Consider the following 19583-nt stretch of genomic DNA (forward strand, 5'->3'; position numbering starts at 1 on the left):
TCTGTGGTTCTGTAAATTGAAGAAGGGTATTAGACTCACAAGACTCACGGAACCCAGGTATTCCGGATTGTGGGATATACATTTGGTTCTATGACTTCTCATGAGTTGGCAGGATAACCAGTACCTTTCCAGAAAGCAACTCTCTGAAAAAGTGGCTACTTTGATTTTGTGCAAGAGAGCTTCAGATGTGAGGACACTGGATGTCTTAGGAAGGGTCTTCACACTGGAGGGTGTTAGGTTTACCATCTCTAGGAGAATAAATACGAATACCAGGTCAGTAGCCTAGCCTGCTTTTAGTGATAAACCAAAACGGTGTGTGGTTAGATGCATTAAAGCATATGAGGAAATGACAACTGAGATTAGGGCAGGGAAGAGACAACTCCTTATTGCTCTGAAGAAACCTTTTAATCCTCTCCCTCTACTACCAGGTGGGTAAAATGGATGATGGCAGAAGCAGGAATTGATGTCCAGTGGCTTGGTACCCACTCTATAAGAGAGGGTAATCCATCTAAGGCCATTCAGGTAGGTGGTAGATTGGAGGACATTATGAATGCTGCAAACTGGTTGTCAGAGTTGACTTTTAAGAAGTTTGATTTCAAAGCTATTGCTGACGCTGCAGCTTTGGTGGTCAGAAAGCTTCAAACATGCAAAAATCATTGTTTCTGGTCCTAACACAGAACGAAAAATGTCCTAGCCATCGAGAAATAACGTTTCATTTCTATTAAGGACACAGTGACGAGGATTATCCCATCTGGGGAAATCATGGAGTTCTCCTCTCACCCCACAGTAGTTCAATTTACCAGGAAGTAAGGATGTCGAATAATTTAATTGATCTCAGGAAAGTGTTTTGAATTTGGTCAAATAAAGCACTGAATCTTGTTTGGATGATGTGATAACTTGATGAATTCATACAATGATTTGGCAGTTGGTATGAGACCTCATTGTAAAGATCTGGATAACGTACTTTACCTTTTCTCCCATAGGTACTGAACAGAAAGTCGAATAGGGGTTGCATTAAATGTTAACTTCCTTCCGTGAAGAAGAGGTACAGGAAGGGAAATCATGAAGTGCTTCCCTGTTTGGTGAAGATGTAATCATATTCCTGTACATCAAGACCGCATCTCCAAAATCGCTGGGAAATACGCTGGGGGGTCCTTCTTCCTTGGTAAATGGGGAGAAGACGTGTATTACTAATGTATGCAGGGCGGGGCCAAAAGGGCAGGGCTTCTATGGTATTTTACATACTTGCAGTTTTTAAAAAGGATAACACAATTTGAGGTCTCAGCAGCAGATGACAAGGAAGAACCCACTTGTGACAGTCACTACACAAGATATTTTGCTTGAAAAAAACAAGGATGCAAACACTTCCATCGAGGATTACAGATCATTTTTCACACTGCAAATGCAAAGAACACACACTTGTTTTGCCTTGGCCATGAGCACGAAGTTAGGATGACTAGTACTTTACAGAAATGGAGCTTAATTTAGGCACCTGATTTGTTTTTATCTGTGTATGCTTCCTGTTGAGGTATAATTTCTGTGCAATGAGATTTGTGCGAAAAGGAATCCTACCCTGCTTAGTTATGTATCATAAATATGCAGGGCAGGATTTGTTATTCATTTTTTATTTTTGGGGACCGCGGGGGGAGCCTCAACGCCCCAGCAGTCCCATCTGGCTCCAAGCCTCCTGCAGGAGCCGGCATTGCTCCTGTATGCAAGGAGCTTCTGAAAATATATCTCGCTGCGTGCTGGAGCAATACTTTCATCCCTTACTCTGCTCGCATTTCTGCAGGCAGAGAAAGAGATGAACTCTCCGCTTCCAGCAAGCAGGAGCATTTTTACAATTCCCACTTGCTGGAAGCACAGTGTTTGCTTTTGCTTGGCAGGAGCTGTCACAACTCCCGCCAAGCAAAAGCAAATAGCTACCTCCCGAGGGCGGGCCCCTCAGGAGGTAGCAGGAGCCAGCCCGGGGGAGGGTGGTCCCCGTGGCCATACATGGCTCCAGGAGGGGGGCTGCGTGCCCCCTCCTCCATGCTTTTAAAAATCAAAATTGGCCTTGGGGAGGTGGCGGTCCCAGAGGCTATGGGGTTCCGCTCGGACCCCATCTTTAAATGTCATTTTAGCCCCGGGGACGTGGCGATCCCCAGTGGGGATCCGTGCAGCCCCACCAAACAATTATTATGGAGCCCCCCGGTATATATATTCAATGAGGCCCCTGTGAGGTGGTGGTCCCTGGGGCTTTAAAAAGCCCTAGGAGGGCGGCCTGTGTGCCCCCTCCTTCCTTACTACACTGAGCATGCCCACGGGACCTGTCCCACTCGAGGCCCAAATTACCAAGAAGCACAGGAGCCTATTTTTTATTTTGGATTTTGCCACAAATGTAAAAAAAAAAAAAACTTTTTTACCCTGGTTGAGAGTTATTTCAAATACCTATAACTCAAATCCTAAGGTAACTATAACTCGTGCCCTCGCGATGTAGTTTTCTGATTATTGCAGATGTTGCAGTGATAATATCAAAGATGCCACAGAAGAAAATGTGGAGTAATTAGCTGCAATTGAAGGCGCAAGTTATAGTTACCTTCGGGCGCGAGTTATAGTAATTTGAAATAATTCTAACTGCTAAATTTCTAAGGTTTTGTGCGAGTAAATTCAAAACCTAACTTTAACATCCCTTTGTTTTTTTTCAGTGAATATCTATTTTTTTTTAGCATGCACAGATGTGAATATAAGCAGTGCTGTGCACTGCGAGGATATGGCTAGGCCCAGCAGCCAACCCTCCTACATGCACCTTCGGCCGTGCGCAGCATGAGTTTGGATACAGTGAGTGTTTTTTTGTTTTTCTCTGGATTCACAAATTCGGGATCCAACCGTGGATCCCTAGAACTGGGAATCGGATGAAAAAAATAACAATTGGGCAATTTTTGCTCACTAGTCAGGATACCTGTATCCTGATCCCTAATGTGTTTTTTCTCTCTTCTTTTCCCACCCGAGCCAAAGCGACAAACAAAATGGCGGTTGCAACTTTTCAGTCAGGTTGCAGCCAGCCAATCAGATTCTTCTTGTGGTGCGTAGATCCACATCCCTATAGCTATATTTTTGGCATTAAATTACTCCAAAACTACTGAACGGATTTACACCAAATCACAAAAAGTATGATCTGCACAACATAATCTAAGTTTGTGCCAAATTTGGTGTAATTCTATTCAGTGGTTCGGGCTGTAGGAGTGTCTAAAGGTCCAATTGAAAAATAAATAGGGGAAATGCGTTTTGGGACCCACCCCTTTTTCTTGGCCCCCACATGACAGATCACCCCGAAGCTTTTAATACAGAAGCTGAATTTAGCAAAGTATAAGTTTTGAAAATTTTGTGAAGATTCCTCAAACGCCACCAAAGTTATTATCAAAACAAAAAAACGCTTTTCTGACACTAGGTAATATATATATATATATATATATATATACACACACACAAACTGGATATTTGTTTCCCAGTTGTTCATGGAAAATTTAATTAATATGTTGTTTTTTTAACTTAATTATATTCTTTGAAGTCTGCTGGTTGAGAAAGGTGAAGAAACCTATGCACAACCCTGGGCTAAGTGGCCCTAATAGAATTGAACATTTCCTTTTCCATAGGTACGAAATTTTGAATTCACCCTATCTCTCTGCCTGGGCCTTTTTGTAAGCGGGGAACATTTCGTATGATCTTTATAACTAGCTCCAAGCGAACATTAAAAATGCGTAGTTTATCGTAAAAATACATATTTATGATTAGAAAGCCAATTTCCATTGGGTTCCAAAATTGCGTAAAAATGTGCAAGTCAGAACTTAAATGCTATATTGCCGCTGAGAAAACTGCCCCGAGCTCGGCGATTAGATCAGCGCCAGACACTAAACTAGTCCAGGGTTAAATACTGAGTTCCCCGCGCTCTGCTTGTTCCCTCAAAACAAACAAAATGCAATGGAAATCCTCTGACGCGACAGCGTCGTCACGCTGTCCCTCTGTTTGCCCACCCCCAATAAAGTGTAAACTTGAGCGCAGTCCCTTTTCAGTGGCCATGACTCCCCCCTACCCTAATGCTTGCCTCCCTCCTCCTTTCCGCTAGCTGTCGGAACACTAACTTTGTCCTTTCCAGCTATCCGTCGTCATGACGTTGCCATACCGGCTGACGCGTCAGGCAGGAACTAGTGCAGAGGGTCATCGCATCTAGCCGGCCCTGGGAGGAGAGCAGAGCGATGGCAGCGGCGCAGAACTACGAAAACCTGCTTCTGTGAGTCACTCTCGGGAAATGGCGCACTGGTGGATAGGCAGACTGAGAAAGTAGTTGCGAAGAAGTGAGAGAGCGGACACTGAAATAAACGAGGGATTGGGAGTGTGGTGTGCGGTGCAGAGGCGGTGGTAGGTTGGGAAGTCACACCAATGAGAAAGAATTGGACGACAGAGAAGAGAAATGGATGGAGGGGCACAGTGACTTGGAGGGATGACAGCCGGTCATTGGCAGTTCCGCAGTGGGGGCGCTAATGATGGTGGTGAAAGTGTTCTAATGGCATTAAGTGATGTGTTGCAGTATGAGTCTGCCAAGGATAGCTCCACCTAGACCAGTGCTTACTTTAGTGATCGAGGAGCAAAATGAAGATTATTTTGTGTCATGCTTTTCACGGTTGTCTTCTACCTCACCCTAAACCAACAAAAAAAAAACCTGGTTCGGAAGATGTCGAATTCGACGGTAAATTGAGTTCACGCAGGGCACGTGTACTGGTTGTGGGTGACTTGCTTAAATCTTCACTTTGCTGCTCTGCACTTTTTAAAAGTAAGAAAATATAGGGATTTGTAGGAAACGTGTTGATCTTCAGTTAAAGAAAAAACGAGTAGTCTGATAGGTGGAACCACACTTAAATTTCAGACAAATAAAACTCTTTGGACAAAAACACGAGTTAGTATAAGGCAGTCAGGTGATGTGAGAATTGAGAGGCATCTGCAGCTTTCCGCAAATTATTATGTAAAAGTTACCTTACTTTTTTACAAGGCAGGCGAAGATCCAGTGGAATGTGTGGGCCCGATATGAAAACATTAGTTAAAAGGGTGTGTTACAGTTGGTATGTAGTATGAGTGAGGGCGTGTTAGTTGGTTTCGTATTTACACCACGACTTAATCGGGTAAGAAATAAGGTTTGCTTCATTTTAGGCAATGTGATGTTTTCCAGTAGGACTGTCAGTTGCAAAGATAATAAACATGTATTTTCATTGTATTTCTTGACTTTGTAGAGCTCTAGTGAGACTTTGCTGACGCTCCAGAACGCTTTAGGTATCCAATGATATGGTAAAGTGTAATAATCAGCAAAGAGAGGAAATACGGGGAATGAGTAGCCTCTGAATTCTGTAATGTTGCTCCGAAAGTTTGTTGGGAGGATATGATTCAGGGACTTCCTGACTTTAAAAAAATATATGCCTTCTATGTAGATAGATGGTTTCCAGGAGGAAAGGTCCCCGGCGAAGAGACTTGATAATGGAATGTTCTGCCACTTAAGTGTTTGTATGTCGCTGCTCTTGGTTACTGGCATACATAAAGTAAATTGTAAGGCAAGGCAGGTTAGGCGGGTAGCTTAATCTTGCATGTTATGGAGTTTTGCTATTGACTTGGCTAGAAGGCATTTGATGTGATGTAATTGTCCATTCGGTAAATCACTGTGTCCAGCACTAGAGTAACTTGTTGCAGGTGCAAAAAGGGAAGAATACCTCAAAGGGCACTTATGTAATAAAAGGCATTTTTGACACTGTCAAGTTTTGTAGTCGATGGGCAGCACCTAGGTTGTGGATGTTTTGCGAAGGTGCTTGAAGTTAGCCCTTGGACTGAGATTAGCTGAATAACAGTTTACCAAAGATCACCTGCACTTTAATGTGTATTTGATGTGAGTGTTATGCACATCTATGTGTTAGCCCAGGATGAAGTTTTCAAAGATGTTTTCAAACAGTGTCATGTAGCTATTATAGAGTGTAGGAGAACAGAGGATCCCTTTTGGACACCATAGGTGAACTAATTGAACATGGATACTTAAGAAGTGTCAGATCAAAAAGTTAGGTAGTCTTCATGTTTATTTGTGAACTCAGCTACATCACAATTACATTTCTTGACATTGTTCTTATAAGTCTGACAGTATAACAACCAGTCATTTTTATGGTACAAACGTGCTTTAGTAGTGCAAATAGCAGCATCCAATGGAAAAGTTCATATACTTTCAGACAACGCAGCAACCAGCCAACACATGTTTCCGACAGGTCTCCCTAGCGTCTTTTTCAGGGCACTGGTATTGAAGACGGTGTGAACTGAAGCTAATTGAGCTTTGAGCCTAAAATAGGTCTGAGACATGAGCCCCGTCTCGCCTACCTTCTATAGTCCCATGTGTGCTTCTTATGAGTGAAATGTATAGCTTTGGCACATCGCACAAGCTTGTTGATGCCCACTTAGTAGATGGCATAGCTTCTGCCCTTTCTGACTCGCGCAGTGTGAGTGCGAGCAGAATTGAGAGATTGCATAAGGTGCCTCTCGGAGTAGGGTGTCTTTCTAGTAGATGGCATAGCTTCTGCCCTTTCTGACTCGCGCAGTGTGAGTGCGAGCAGAATTGAGAGATTGCATAAGGTGCCTCTCGGAGTAGGGTGTCTTTCTCTGGGTGAGCTTCTTTAAAATATTTACAATTTGGGTTATATGTCTGTGTAAATGCGTCGACAAGTATGGTCCTCGAACGGGCGAGGATGATAATTGACATGCTCAGTTTCATGAATGGAATGTGTACTGGACACAATTCTTTATCTCAGCTCATTTCTGCAGATCTTTTTGAACATCTTACAAATGTTAAAACCAGAAATCGTTTGGGTGATACAGTTGTATGGCATCAAATAAATAGCTTTTTTTTATGGAGTAAATTGAAATGTTATTGGATCTTTGCTACAACTAGGGATGTTTTCAAATGGATGAATCTTATTTGTATAGAAGTCTGTATGTTTGCACCTCTTGTGGTATTTGGTTCATATAAACGTTACCTGGTGAGCAGATGCTCCCTCCATCAGGAAAATAAATTCCTGATATACGATGGAGAAGGTTGCAAACAATTTGGAGTTTTTGCCAACTGACTGGTTGTCCCCTGACCTGCATCTTGAGATGTGACCGATGTACTCATCAGTCCCACCCATGGCAAAATGCATATTCGCAGATCTCAAAACCCCCTGCCAAATTAATGTTAAGTAATTGGTAGAAATGATTTAGTGCTGCATACAAATGACTGTAAACATGAGGATGGAGACTTATGAGGAACAGCAGATCTTCATCCCTGTGTTCACATTCTCGGATTGTTAATATTTTTGATTTAAAAACTGCCTTAAGGGGACCGGTAATGTTTTTAAAGGAAAATGGTGACATCCAAGAAATGCTTCGGGTGGGGATCAGTAAGCACTTGTCTCTTGGCCCGATGTCTGTTCTCGTTGAGGCCTGCTGACACGGTTCCCAAAGAGAACTTTTCCTACAGGATCATCTTCCCCTTTGTGAATCAATTATCAACCCAGGTCGGTTGTCGGTAAGTGATAAATGTTTTGGGACGGTGGTTGTGGTCACAAGCAACTGATGAATTGCACTCTGATTTACAAATGGGATGAGATTTTACATTCCTCCTATCTGTGATATGGAATTTATCACAAAAGTTAATTTGATAGGCGGAAATAACACTCTGACTTGCAAAGTAAATTTATCAAATTTCTGTCGTGAATTTTTGCAGTTGCAAAGCCTGTGCTTTCTGGCTTGGTGACGGCAAAACCCGTGTATATCAGGCCTTGTGTGTCTTATTTCACCGGCATAGCTACAGAGTGTATTTTTTTTTTGCTTCACCCTTTTCATTAATACTTAATTAATAGGCTCATTGTGTCATTTAGCAAAATCCTCGCAGACTGTTTAGAGCACTTTGTAATAGAAAGGCCTAAGTATTGTGCCACTAATCGTAAAAATCTCTATGGATAGGTAGTAGAGATCATTATGTTCATAAAGTGACCGCAAATTTGTGCCAGCACACTTTGAGATAGTCTAATGGAAGTGACTGCCTACCCATGGCCACTTTGTTAATTTGCTAGTTTTTTCATTTATCTCAAATTCAAGAAACAAATGAGTAGTGAGCACCTCACATGAAATTGCCTAAAAAAGTAAGCTTACTTTCTGTAAATCCAAATAACCAACTTGGTGTCGTCAGACCTTCTTTTTTTTTTTTTTTTTTAACTTTATGACACTTGTGGATATGATCATCCTTTGGTGTGCTTACCAAATCAGTAGTATGCTGCGTTTAAGAACCTTTTATTTCTGCAGGATTGACATGAGACCACTCCTTCCATTTATTAAACACTTTCCCAACTTTGATATTTTTCATCACACATGCGTTGTTCAGATCATCTGTACTGTCCTTCCCAAGTTTACGGAATGTCACCATTCATTGTTCTCTTGGTGTCCCCCTTTAAATTCCCTAGTGCCATTTTGATATACATATCCTCAAAACGAAGATTGTTGTGCTTAAAAAAACAAGCATGTACCAGCTTGAAGTAGCTCCGTCCTTTTCACGTAACTGATTTAATTTGTTTAGGTTTTGTTTTCAGTATGTGACAAACAAATCATTATATAATTTTTCTTTCAAATATTTGGAGTTGTAGAAACCTAAAAGGATACTCATGGACACTAAACAGTCTTGCACTGTTATATGATTAATTGGCTCTTCTAAAGGATTACATTATTTCATGTTATGGTGTAAGAATGTTCAGGCCTTATGCCAATTTTAATAAACGGAGGCTTGTGGCAGATACACTGTGGTATGAAATGTCTTGAACCACCATTAGGGTACAGTGTCTCACCAACTGCGTGAAACAGATGTTGTATGATAAATTACTGCATTGTTGCAGTGTAAAGCATTAGTCAAGCAGCGTCCTAAGAAAACAGTACATTTAAAGTACTCCCTAACACACACTTTAAGATATGAGTGGTTTGATGGTCCCAAGAGAACTATGCAGCCAAATGATTTTATAGAACACAGTTTTCTTCTTTGGTAGTTTTTGGCAGACTTGATTTTTCAGATTGCTTTCTTGTACGGTGTACTACTTAGGGTGTCTGGTTGTAAGGAAATACTTCTGTTTTCAAAACCCTACACAGAGCTTTAGGGACAAACTGAGCAAGATATTGACAGTAGTGAGGCCAAAAAAAGTCCCACAGTGTTCACTTGGGAGGTCTGTTGTCTGCTTCCCACATAGCACCCCATCTTGAACACCTTATATCTTGCGTTGTATTTAGTGTGTTTTACGACTCGTTTCCAGTGTGCTGTAATGACAGCTGTTTGTGAAATTATGTGGCTCAGGTTATGATGTACTTTGGAAGAAAATAATTACTGTACTCTGGAATGTGTTCCTAATCACACAATTGGACCCTGTCAGCTTGGCATTTTGTTGCATAAACAATTGGTAATATAGATCAGTGCTGGAATAGCCAGATGGGCATCATTGTTGTCGCATCAGTAGTTATAATGTTGGAAATATGTGGAGAATGAAAATGTAACGTTAAGTTTTCCTGAGATCTAATTATGCTCATTGTGGCTCACGGTATTTGCTGTATGAGAGAGACCCTATCATGGCAGCTGAGCCATAGATTTAGGTACGGTTCGTCTTTTTCCCCCCTCTTACTTTTCATCATTTTACCTCTTCCTCTCTGTCACCTATGCACATCTATGGCTAGCTTAACTCACCAAACATTGCTAATAGTTAGATACAGTGGTAGATTCCGCTTCTAGGAGTGAAAAATGTTGCTTCTTGACTGTTACAGAATAATGTGTCCAGAAGTTTGATCTATAGAAGATGTCAGGGTGGATTGCCTCGATTTGCAACGCAAGATTTTTTAACCAACCTGATAATTGCACCAAAATTACACTTCCGCTTTCAAGTAAAATGTCAGGCACACCACGTTATTGGTGAAAAGTTGCAGGATGACTTGAGTTGTAGAAAAGAGTATCTCTTCCTTGGAGACACATCTTCCACTACAACAGGCATCTATATGTATTCTTTTACTTACATACATATGTAGAACTTCTGAACCTTAAGAGAGGAATGAGAGCTACAAATGTAAAACTGGTTTCACAGGTAGTGGTTGAGCAGGTGTGTTTTAAAATCTTACCTAAACAGAACTGGACTTCCTTGACATCAGAGGTCTTAAGGCAGAGAGCCCAAAAACAGTTGTGACACAGCCAAGTGCAAGTTACATTTCTTTGTTTCCACCTCGACGCTGACCTGATGGATTTTTTCTATCTTGATATTTTTAAAGATGGATTGACATAGGAGGGCTGTTAAAGGTGGAGCAACATGAAATGAATGCTAATTGAAACTAATTCTAGCTTAAGTTGAAAGCCAATGCAGACCTTTTGAACTCTGGGGTCATATGATCAACTTTTTCTTTCGAGACAGGAGTCTTGGGCAAATGTGACTAGAAGGGGGTGGAAACAGGGATTTTGGGAGACTTATTGGACCAATATTTCCATAGAGGGTGTAAGAGATCCTTAAAGCTTGTACAACAGTTATAAGTCTTCTGGGATTTAGAGTAGTTTTTTAAAAAAATTTGCATCACCTATATTGACGTGCAGCTCTAGCACTTTTTATTGAGTGTTGGAAATAAAATGGCATGGAAGGATGTTGATGAGCTAAAACACTTTACTTCAAGCCAGGGATTAGAGGTCAAGCTGTTGATGTTGAGTTATTACAGCCAAGGAGTATTGTCTACATATTGATGAATACGCCTGATTCCTCCATCAGGATTCTCAGGAACTTTATGTAGAAGTTGAACAGCGTGGGAACTGGGATGAAATCCTGTGGGATGCCACAGGTGACCAGGTCAGGGGTCAGAGGAGGTGTTCTCTATCATAACAAGCTATTTACCGTTGTCTTTGAATAAAGTGAACTAACAGAGAAACCTACTCTTGAAATACATACATATTTCTAGATGTTACTTGTGGTGCACAGACCTAGTTTCCCTTGTGCCCTCTGCTTGTTGGCCCTTTGGAAATGTCACCTCTACCTTTTTGGAGTCTGTATTGGATATATAAATAAACATGTTCTTTTCTATAGTTGATCCCTGACTGTTTTATATACTAGAGAATAGACTAAATCTCTAATTTCGTAATGCTTTGTCACTCTACCACATCCATATAATAATTCAACTTTGTTGCTTGAAAGTTTGGTACATTTCGAAGACCCCTTGCAGTGGCTTTGAAGAATAACACAATACCTTCACTTTGGAAAAAGATAATTTGTGTACCATACATCCTAACATTTCACTGAGGGCTCCTGTATTTTTCAGAGGGGCTGTCCCAGATGCCATCCTCTCAAATTCAAGAGGCAATGAAGAGACTTACAGTACATTTGGAATATGCAGACCAAGCTGTCTCCTTTTCCCCCTCTTTTTTAGTTTCTTAAGATGAGATTTAAACATTTTTGTTTCAAGCTAAAACATGAATGATTCATAAAGCATTGTGGAGCTTTATCCATGTTTTATGCCTTTGTAACCTCTAAAGGCCGCACATCCATGACACTGTAAGGACAGACGGTGAGGAGTCCCAGGAGAAATGGGAGGTGGCATTGTATTGTGGCAAAGCTAAATACCCCTACAGCAGCAAGCATGATGCCGTTAGAGTTGACTTACTTTAGTACTAGTCGTGGCTTCAGTCCCTTGCAAACTTCCCACTGATTATTTTCTTTTCTCTCTCTCTCCCTCTCAAAAGCTGCTCCTGCTCATACAGTGCAGCACTTTCCATTGTGCTGAAAGCAGCAGCAGGCCCGGCAATGTAGATAATACCTGACATGCCACATAGCCTTTATAGTCAGAGAGAGGCATGCTTTCAGCACTGTGCCAAGGGGATACAATCAGATTTTGGGTGAGACTGGGGCACAGACGTGAGGGAGATGAATTTAGGATAGGGACTGGGGCTCCTACTGGCTCTCTCTGACCCTCTGGCTTCCTGATAAATGGATGGGAGATTAGCATGGATACCGCCTGACAGCACTGGAGTCTCGAGACGTAATTAATGGGTGGACCTTGGGGGTTGAATATTGCCCCAACTCTGGGCAAAATCACAGAAGATTATGACCCTGTAATCTGCCTTAGTTAGACCCACGCAAACAAACACCAATGATGCAAACTAGCCTGGCTGATGAAGGGTGATACCCTAAAACCGGTCTCAGCATGCTTGTTTCCAGTCCAGGAAGGACCTGGCCCGTCAGTTCGGACTGGACTGTTCCCCTGGGGAACAGGGTCAAGACTGATTTGCATATGGCTGGTTCCAAAGTGGTGTGGTGAGCAAAAGAATTGATGGGTTAAACCCAGATCTTTGACAGGGGATGAATGTTTGATTGGTTCCGCATTCCATCCTTCATTTGTGGTTTTTGCTTTTGTTGCCATAAATGTGCCGGGTATGCCCAAACGTGGGTCCCAGGCTCACTATGCCACTGGATTCAAGCTAGTCTGGCTGATGAAGGGTAATACCCTGAAACCAGTCGAAGGATGGTTGTTTCTGGTCAAGGAAGGACCTGGCCTGGCAGTTCGGGCTGGACTGTTCCCATGGAGAACAGGGTCAAGACTGATCGGCATATGGCTGGGTCCTAACTGGGGTGGTGTGGTGAGCAAAAGAATTGATGGATTAAACCCAGATCTTTGACTGGGAGTGAATGTTTGATTGGTTCCGCATTCCGTCCATCATTTGTTTTTGCTTTCGTTGCCCTAGTTAGACCCACAGCAATTATAGGCAGTGGTGCTGAGATAATGGAGACCCACATCAATTGTAGGCAGAGGTGCTGAGACAGAGAATGAAAATGAGGAGTGCATACTAATAACTCACAAAGTGAAGGTCCCTCAGGCATGGCACGGTGCAGCGCTTATAGAGCCCATTCAGAATAGGTCCACCAACCTAATCTGTTGCCACAGCAGTGACACCACACCCACATCATTTCGGGTTCATGTGGATCAATATCTACAGGAGTGCTGCAGACAGCAGTGGGACATAATCAGTGGCCAAAGAAAGATGCTCACGGCTGATTGGAATTCTCAAGGGCCACCAGGCCAGTGACATGCTGATCTAGATCCCTCATAGAGGGAACATTTATAAGTACAAGAAACATAACATGTTGAATGCCACATGAGGAAAACATCAACTAGCTTAAAATATCTCGATAGTGAGTGAGTGGTTCTTTTCTCCCCTCTGGTGACATTCCTGCAGGCAGTATAGGCCTCCAATCAAGCACTGGAAAGTAAAATAGGTGAGGTAGGCGTGGGTTACTGTTTTCCGACAGGACCATAGAAATACAGAAGACAGGGTTACAGAGGCAGAATGCCACATTTCTGATCTGGAGGGTAAGACTCAGCAATTGCAGATGACAATAACCCACGTAGGTTGTGTAATGCAACTCCTGGAAAACTGTACAGAAGGTAGAGCAAGGTGTAGTAACCTGTGGTTTGTAGGTTTCTTGGAAGAAAGAAAGAACCCAGAGTAGGTCATGGGATTTTGGCTGAGGAGCGTTGTTCTGGCAGAGACCATGTCGACATGCTTCATCATTAAAGGGGCACGTTTAACTCTACTAGGAACCTCCACACGGCACCCTGCCAGGGTCACTCAGTGCGAAAATACTGAACTAAAAAGACTAAGATTTGATCTTGCAGGAGATGGGGTCAAGATGCATTGTGACTTTTTGTGATGACTTTCCTAATTATATTTTGGTACCAATCTAAACAAGTAAGTGCGCAGAGAAAATAGTTTGAGAGGCCAAGGTGAAATAGTGGGCAATGAACATTAAATACATTCTGCTTTACCCAGAAAAAAGGCAGGTGCTCTTTGAGGGCAAATCACATTTCTGTAAAATGCCAAAACATGCTTGGAATTACGTGGAAGAGCAATACAACGCAAGAAAAGGCACAGACCTATAAGGCACATGAAGGAGGCTTAGGAGACAGAGGCAATGGTGCCAAAAACGCTGACATTCATTATCTGTCCATAGCATCTCCTTGGACAGCCATTCACCATTATTCCTAAGTGAGCTGTCTTGCATAAGCAGACTTGAGGTGGAATTGCAAACATGCAGAATCCTGGAAATCACTGAAAAACAAGTGTAAGGATGAGTGACTTCCCACGTTATCAGAACTTTATTTTGCAAATGTAGCTGAAAGTACAGGATAAGGGAGGGGGACCTGACTCGCATGGGTGAGGAAGCTGCATAATCTAGGAATGTGTGATATGGCCAAGCTACTTAGCTAAATGGATAAGTGACAACGTTCACTGAGTGTAGCAGGCAGTGGATGTTAAAGGGTGCATTAAGAGCCACTGTTTTTTGTTTAGGGGATTTGTATGGACCCCATAGAGGTGGACACTTATAGCTCATCTCCTTAATATGAGATAGTTGTTTGACAGATAACTTCACTTCTAGAAGTGTAGGGTGAAGGACAGAGAGGTAGTTAGTTCCATTATGTAGTTAGTGTCAGGGTTTAAAATATCTAACCTCCATGGCAAGAATATGTCCATAGCAGCCCCAGGTCACAAGTGGCCCAATGAAGTAAATGGCAGAGGGTTCACAAAGTGATAATGTCCTGTGACAACGTTTTTATCATGGAATATAAACAGCCTTCTTAGTAGAGTGAAAAGGGGAGCAGTCCTACAAGCTGCCAAGACATATTGTGCAGACATCTTAACGCTACAGGAGACCCATACACTGGGGTCCAGTTGTGATTTTCTATACAGATGGTGGTTCACCTTTGTATTTCATACTGGATTTACTCATGGGTCAAGAAAACAGTTTCCCTTTTGTATATATCCAACAAGCATTGGCACCGCCAGTAGGTCTCACCTTGGGAGACTATTGCCTCTGCCATTGCCTTTTGTTTCTGCTGTACGGCGTGTGTGTTGCAGACTTTGTTAATGTGCTTTTAGTGATTTGTAACCATGCTTTATATCAGTGTGACCGCTGTGCAGCATGGTTCAAAATAATAATAAAAAAGGATTATAATGCAGCTAGCGCTAATGCTCTATTTTAAAAAAAAATATATAGCCCTAAGTGTGTCATAGCACCTTTTAAAATTTGTTTTAGACGCACTCTGTAAAGTATTAGCGTTGCTGTACAACATGGCTACAAAACATTGCCAAAGCCAATAACTCTCTTTCGCAAGTCCTATTAGCTTTGCCAATGCTTATTTAATAGAAGTACCGTTTAACATGCAGAGAGCTTTAACACTTAAACACTGCTGTAATGGGAGCCAGTGGAGATTTTTAAAGTGAGCATAAGTGTGGTGTTAGGCAGCAAACCAAATAAAACCGCAGCTGTTTTGTAGTGTACGCATTGAGTGGATTTCAATGGGTTGTCCAAGATAAAGAGAATTACAGTAGTCATTGCAGGATAGAATAATTGTACAGACTATTGTATGCTGTGGATCCTTAGGAAGAAGAGGAAGGACTTCACATAACATTGTTTAGTAATAGAAACATAAATACTTAATAACATTGATTTTCAGGTTTCAGATGGGGCCTGTGATGAGAAGACTATTATCACCATATGATGATGACCTCTTAATTTATGTTAGTGACCTGATTACCTCACGTTCTAACCTAGAGGGAATCCTGAGGAACTTTGGAGAGCATGCAGCCTACCACACCGCCTTTTTGATTCATTTTATGTTTGTCCTAGGCATGCTGAAAACACATTTACAGTTCCTGTACCGATATTTAATTATCACAACAGTAGTGCTTTGGTTTTGCTAGACTCTTTTCTTTTTTTTCTTTTCCACCAAACTATTTTTACTTTTGTCTTACTAATACTCTGTGAGCATGCTACACCGTTTATTCGTAGAGTCATTGGTGGTTAAGATGTAATGAAATGTTCTAAAAATGACAGTAATCAGAAATAATTTTCCAGGAGGAGATGCAACTGCATATGCCAATCATTCTTCCTAGACATACACCAATGTATAAGTAAATTACACCTTTGCAAACGTAGAAAGCATTCTCACAAAACTAACTGTATGCTCACGCTGTAACAAAGTCAACTCCAAAGTCAACCTCTTTTCAGCAGCTTTCTTCCAGCTTGGAATTTTGTAGAGAAGAGAGAGGTGTATTTATCCAATAGTAGACAGTCGTGTTCTGGGATATTTATGGCTAAAGCCTTGTAGTTGGTGTGTTAATTTGTGAAACAACCACCTCACAACTATACTACTTTTCTCGTTAATATCTTCTTATATTCACGATTCCCTTGTTGGTACTTGATCATACCAGAAGGATATTCATTCAGATGCCCCAACTTCAGAATTGCACAGAACGGGAGACACCAGGATAAGGGCTGCACTTGGAGCGCTGCATGAATATATTTACAAGGCGATGGGTTAGCCTTCCAACCTTAACCAGTATCAACCATTCAGATGTCCCCCGAACCATTAGTATGCTCACCATAACTAAGGGTATATTTATCCGGGTTCCCCTCCTTGCCGTCAAACGCTTGTAGAACACCAGTTTGCAGTTTCTCACTCTCTCTAAATCAGTTTTGTTGTATTACTATGCTGGAACATTAGAAACATATGGGGGGAATTTAGATCTATGCTATGAGCTCCCAATCGATGTGTATGTGCTACTTTATAAAAAAACAGCTTCCGAACTGGCACTCTTCATAGCCCATGGCATACCTCAAACTTTGCTATGATGTCTCGCTAAATTAGAACCCCAAACACCTGAGAACCTATATGAAACTGCTAATTCATGTGACTTGTCCTTCTCTTCAGGCTTTCCTACACAGCATTCCTGCTCGACTGTTCTGAGGGCCAAAGAACTGACTTCTTTTAGGCTAGTATAACTCTTCATGTCATTCTATGCCTTTGCAGCTGACATCCTGGGGGAAGCTCTCACTCCAGATTGATCCTTACTCCATCCCCAATGCTCCTCCTTCAATGAACAGAAGTCGTATATGCTCATGGCACCAATTGAATTATCTTGCAAACAATGCCCTACCGGCCCGTTCTCTCAATTCAGAATCACTATAGTTCAATGTCATGTAACCAGTGCCTCCCTTTCTCTCGACCATATTAGAGGGGACAACATATTCTCTCTATAGCTGTCAGGCCCTGTCCCTTTTAACAATATTGCAACCAAACTATGGGCCATACCTATATCAGAGGGGGTATTAATTGGTAGCCGGGGAAGGTGGACACGGGTAAAACCGTCCTACTTTTTATACACTAACGAATGGCATTTTCCCAGGTTATTTCGTTGTTCAAGCCTTTGGCCTGAGTGTCCATTATAAAAATCCAGTAACCATGTCTCTTTTTCCTTATTTCTACTGGGTCCACTCCCTCTTCGGCGGCTATTTTTTCAAAGATAAGCCATCTGATTTCCTCTGACCTGTCCCTCCCATAATGTCTTACTGATGGGGTATTTACTTTTTCTGTTTTGATGACAGACCTGTGTTCAGTGAGATAGGTGACAGGCTGTGCCCTGTTTCTCCTATGTAGCCTAAATTGCATGGACAAATCAGTAAATACATTCATTACCTTACTTGTCTTGCTATTCGTAAAAGATTTTAATCATACTGTATGTTGATTGCATGCAAAAATCTCTGTAATATGCCATACACTGTGTACATCTATGATTCCCCTAGACCGGATTGCCTTCCTCAATAGATTTTTATTTTTTTAAATTAAACCAGTTTTGTTTGGTGGTCCTGACCAGTCATTGTTATCCTTTACATTTGTATTCCGTCTATGCACAAACATGGGCTTGAGAATATGACTACCCTATTCTGTATCCCTTTTCAATATATACCAATTTGAGTTTATAATATGATTCGTATCTTCATTCAATACAGAATGTCTTGCCACAGTCCAATTTGGAATTGCTGTGTTGAGGTTGGTTCCATAACAAGTGTGATCTGTCATAAAATCTGGACTTTTTATAGGACTCTTTGATCAGTCTTCTAGGATAACCACTTGCCTGAATTTTTTCTTTCATTATTAGCTCTTTCATCAAAATCTTGTAGGTTTGTACAGGTATGTCTTAATCTCAGGAATTGGCTAAAAGGAATACTTTGTTTCTGATTCCTAGGATGAAACTATTACAGGGGAGCAGCATGTTTAAAGTTGTAGGTTTTACATACAAATCTACGTCTAAATGGCCTTCCCTTTGACGTATCAAAATAACCAGAAGTTCCACTTCTTCATTACAGCTGTTCACTGTGAATATAAGGTTTCTGTCACATGAGTTTAACCACTCATTAAATTGATTCAGTTTTTCTGGTGTACCACTCAAATAAAAAAGTCATTGTTATATCTTGACCATTTAGTCATTGAGCTATTTCATTATATGTTTCTTCTCAAAACTACTCATATAGATGTTTGCTATACTGGGCACACAAGATGCCCCACCCATGCTTACTCCCTTTCTTTGTTGAAAAGTTTCCCTGCAAATTTAAATGTATTCTCTTGGAGAACAATTTTGAGACATTCTAAATAAAATGTCTGAATGCTTCACTAAGATGTTCTTCGATGGGGGGCGTGGCCACGGGCGTCAAGATGGCGGTCGCACTCTAAGAGTGCTCTGGACCCCTCCGTCATCCGCCCGGAAAGCCAAGCCGTTCCGCAGCGGCAACCCAGGGGAGCCGCTGTGGGTTTGCTGGCGCTGCGGGACCCGAAGCGGAAGAGCCGGAGGAAATCCGACACCGGGAAGCACCCTGGAGGGATCCGGACCCGGAGACGAAGGAGGAGTGGAGTCGGTGCTGCCCTGTTCGGCCCCATGGAGCGGTGAGTCGGGCCGCGGCGAGGCCTGAGGCTGCCGGAATCGGCCCCCCATGTGGAGCCGGGCGCTGCGATCCGGGCCCCGCGTGGAGGGGTGCCGGCTGCGAGACGCCACGCCTCCGAGCGGGGCCGGAGGACCAAAGGAGCTGCGCTGAACGCTGTCGGCTGGTGGCGGGTCACGTCGCGACTAGAGCCTGGAGAGCGGGGGACCGCTGGACCCGGGGTCGGGCCCTGCGGTTGGACCGGGCCCCTTGGTGCTGGCCCTGCGGTTGGACCGGGCCCCTTGGTGCTGGCCCGGACCGGGGACGGGAGTGCCGGAGGAGACTCTGCAGGGCCTGGCGGGGCTGTTCCTGCGCCGGGGGCTGCGGATGAAGGAGGATCCCGGGTTCTCCTGACCCTGGGGCCTAAAACTGGAGGTCGATGGGAGGAGCTGCCACGGGGACCATACGAGCTAGGAGTGACAGCTGGAGCCTGGGCCCCCGCGGACAACCTCTGGGCTAGGGGCCGGACCCAGGTGGTGAGTGGCCGGACCCCTGGGGACATTGGGGGAAGCCCAGCAAGGGAGACACCTGAAAAAGGGAGGCCTGCCCACTGAGGAGAGGCCGGGGGCCCGGTGAATGAATTCCTTACCCCGCAAGGGGTGAATACTTGGAGGAACTGTGTGGGGGCTGGGGCCTCGCTGGGGATAGCGGGAGCCCTATTACATCTGTCACGGGGGTGTCGTGCGGGGGCCCTGACACTGGCGCTGCAATCTAGCTGTCACCGAGGCG

General features: G+C 42.9%; 1 protein-coding gene across 2 annotated transcripts in view; it reads left to right on the forward strand.

Annotated features, from left to right (window-relative positions):
- The first annotated feature begins 4114 nt into the window (after positions 1-4114).
- Positions 4115-19583, forward strand: part of SACM1L (SAC1 like phosphatidylinositide phosphatase) — a 270638-nt gene continuing 255169 nt past the window's right edge. For both annotated transcript variants that reach the window (XM_069216268.1, XM_069216274.1), the window contains exon 1: positions 4115-4270. In XM_069216268.1, coding sequence (XP_069072369.1) covers positions 4236-4270 — 35 coding nt within the window. In that variant the 5' untranslated portion in view covers positions 4115-4235. The remainder of the gene's footprint in view (positions 4271-19583) is intronic.

The sequence above is a fragment of the Pleurodeles waltl genome, chromosome 2_1 (genome assembly GCF_031143425.1).
Source record: "Pleurodeles waltl isolate 20211129_DDA chromosome 2_1, aPleWal1.hap1.20221129, whole genome shotgun sequence".
NCBI lineage: Eukaryota > Metazoa > Chordata > Amphibia > Caudata > Salamandridae > Pleurodeles > Pleurodeles waltl.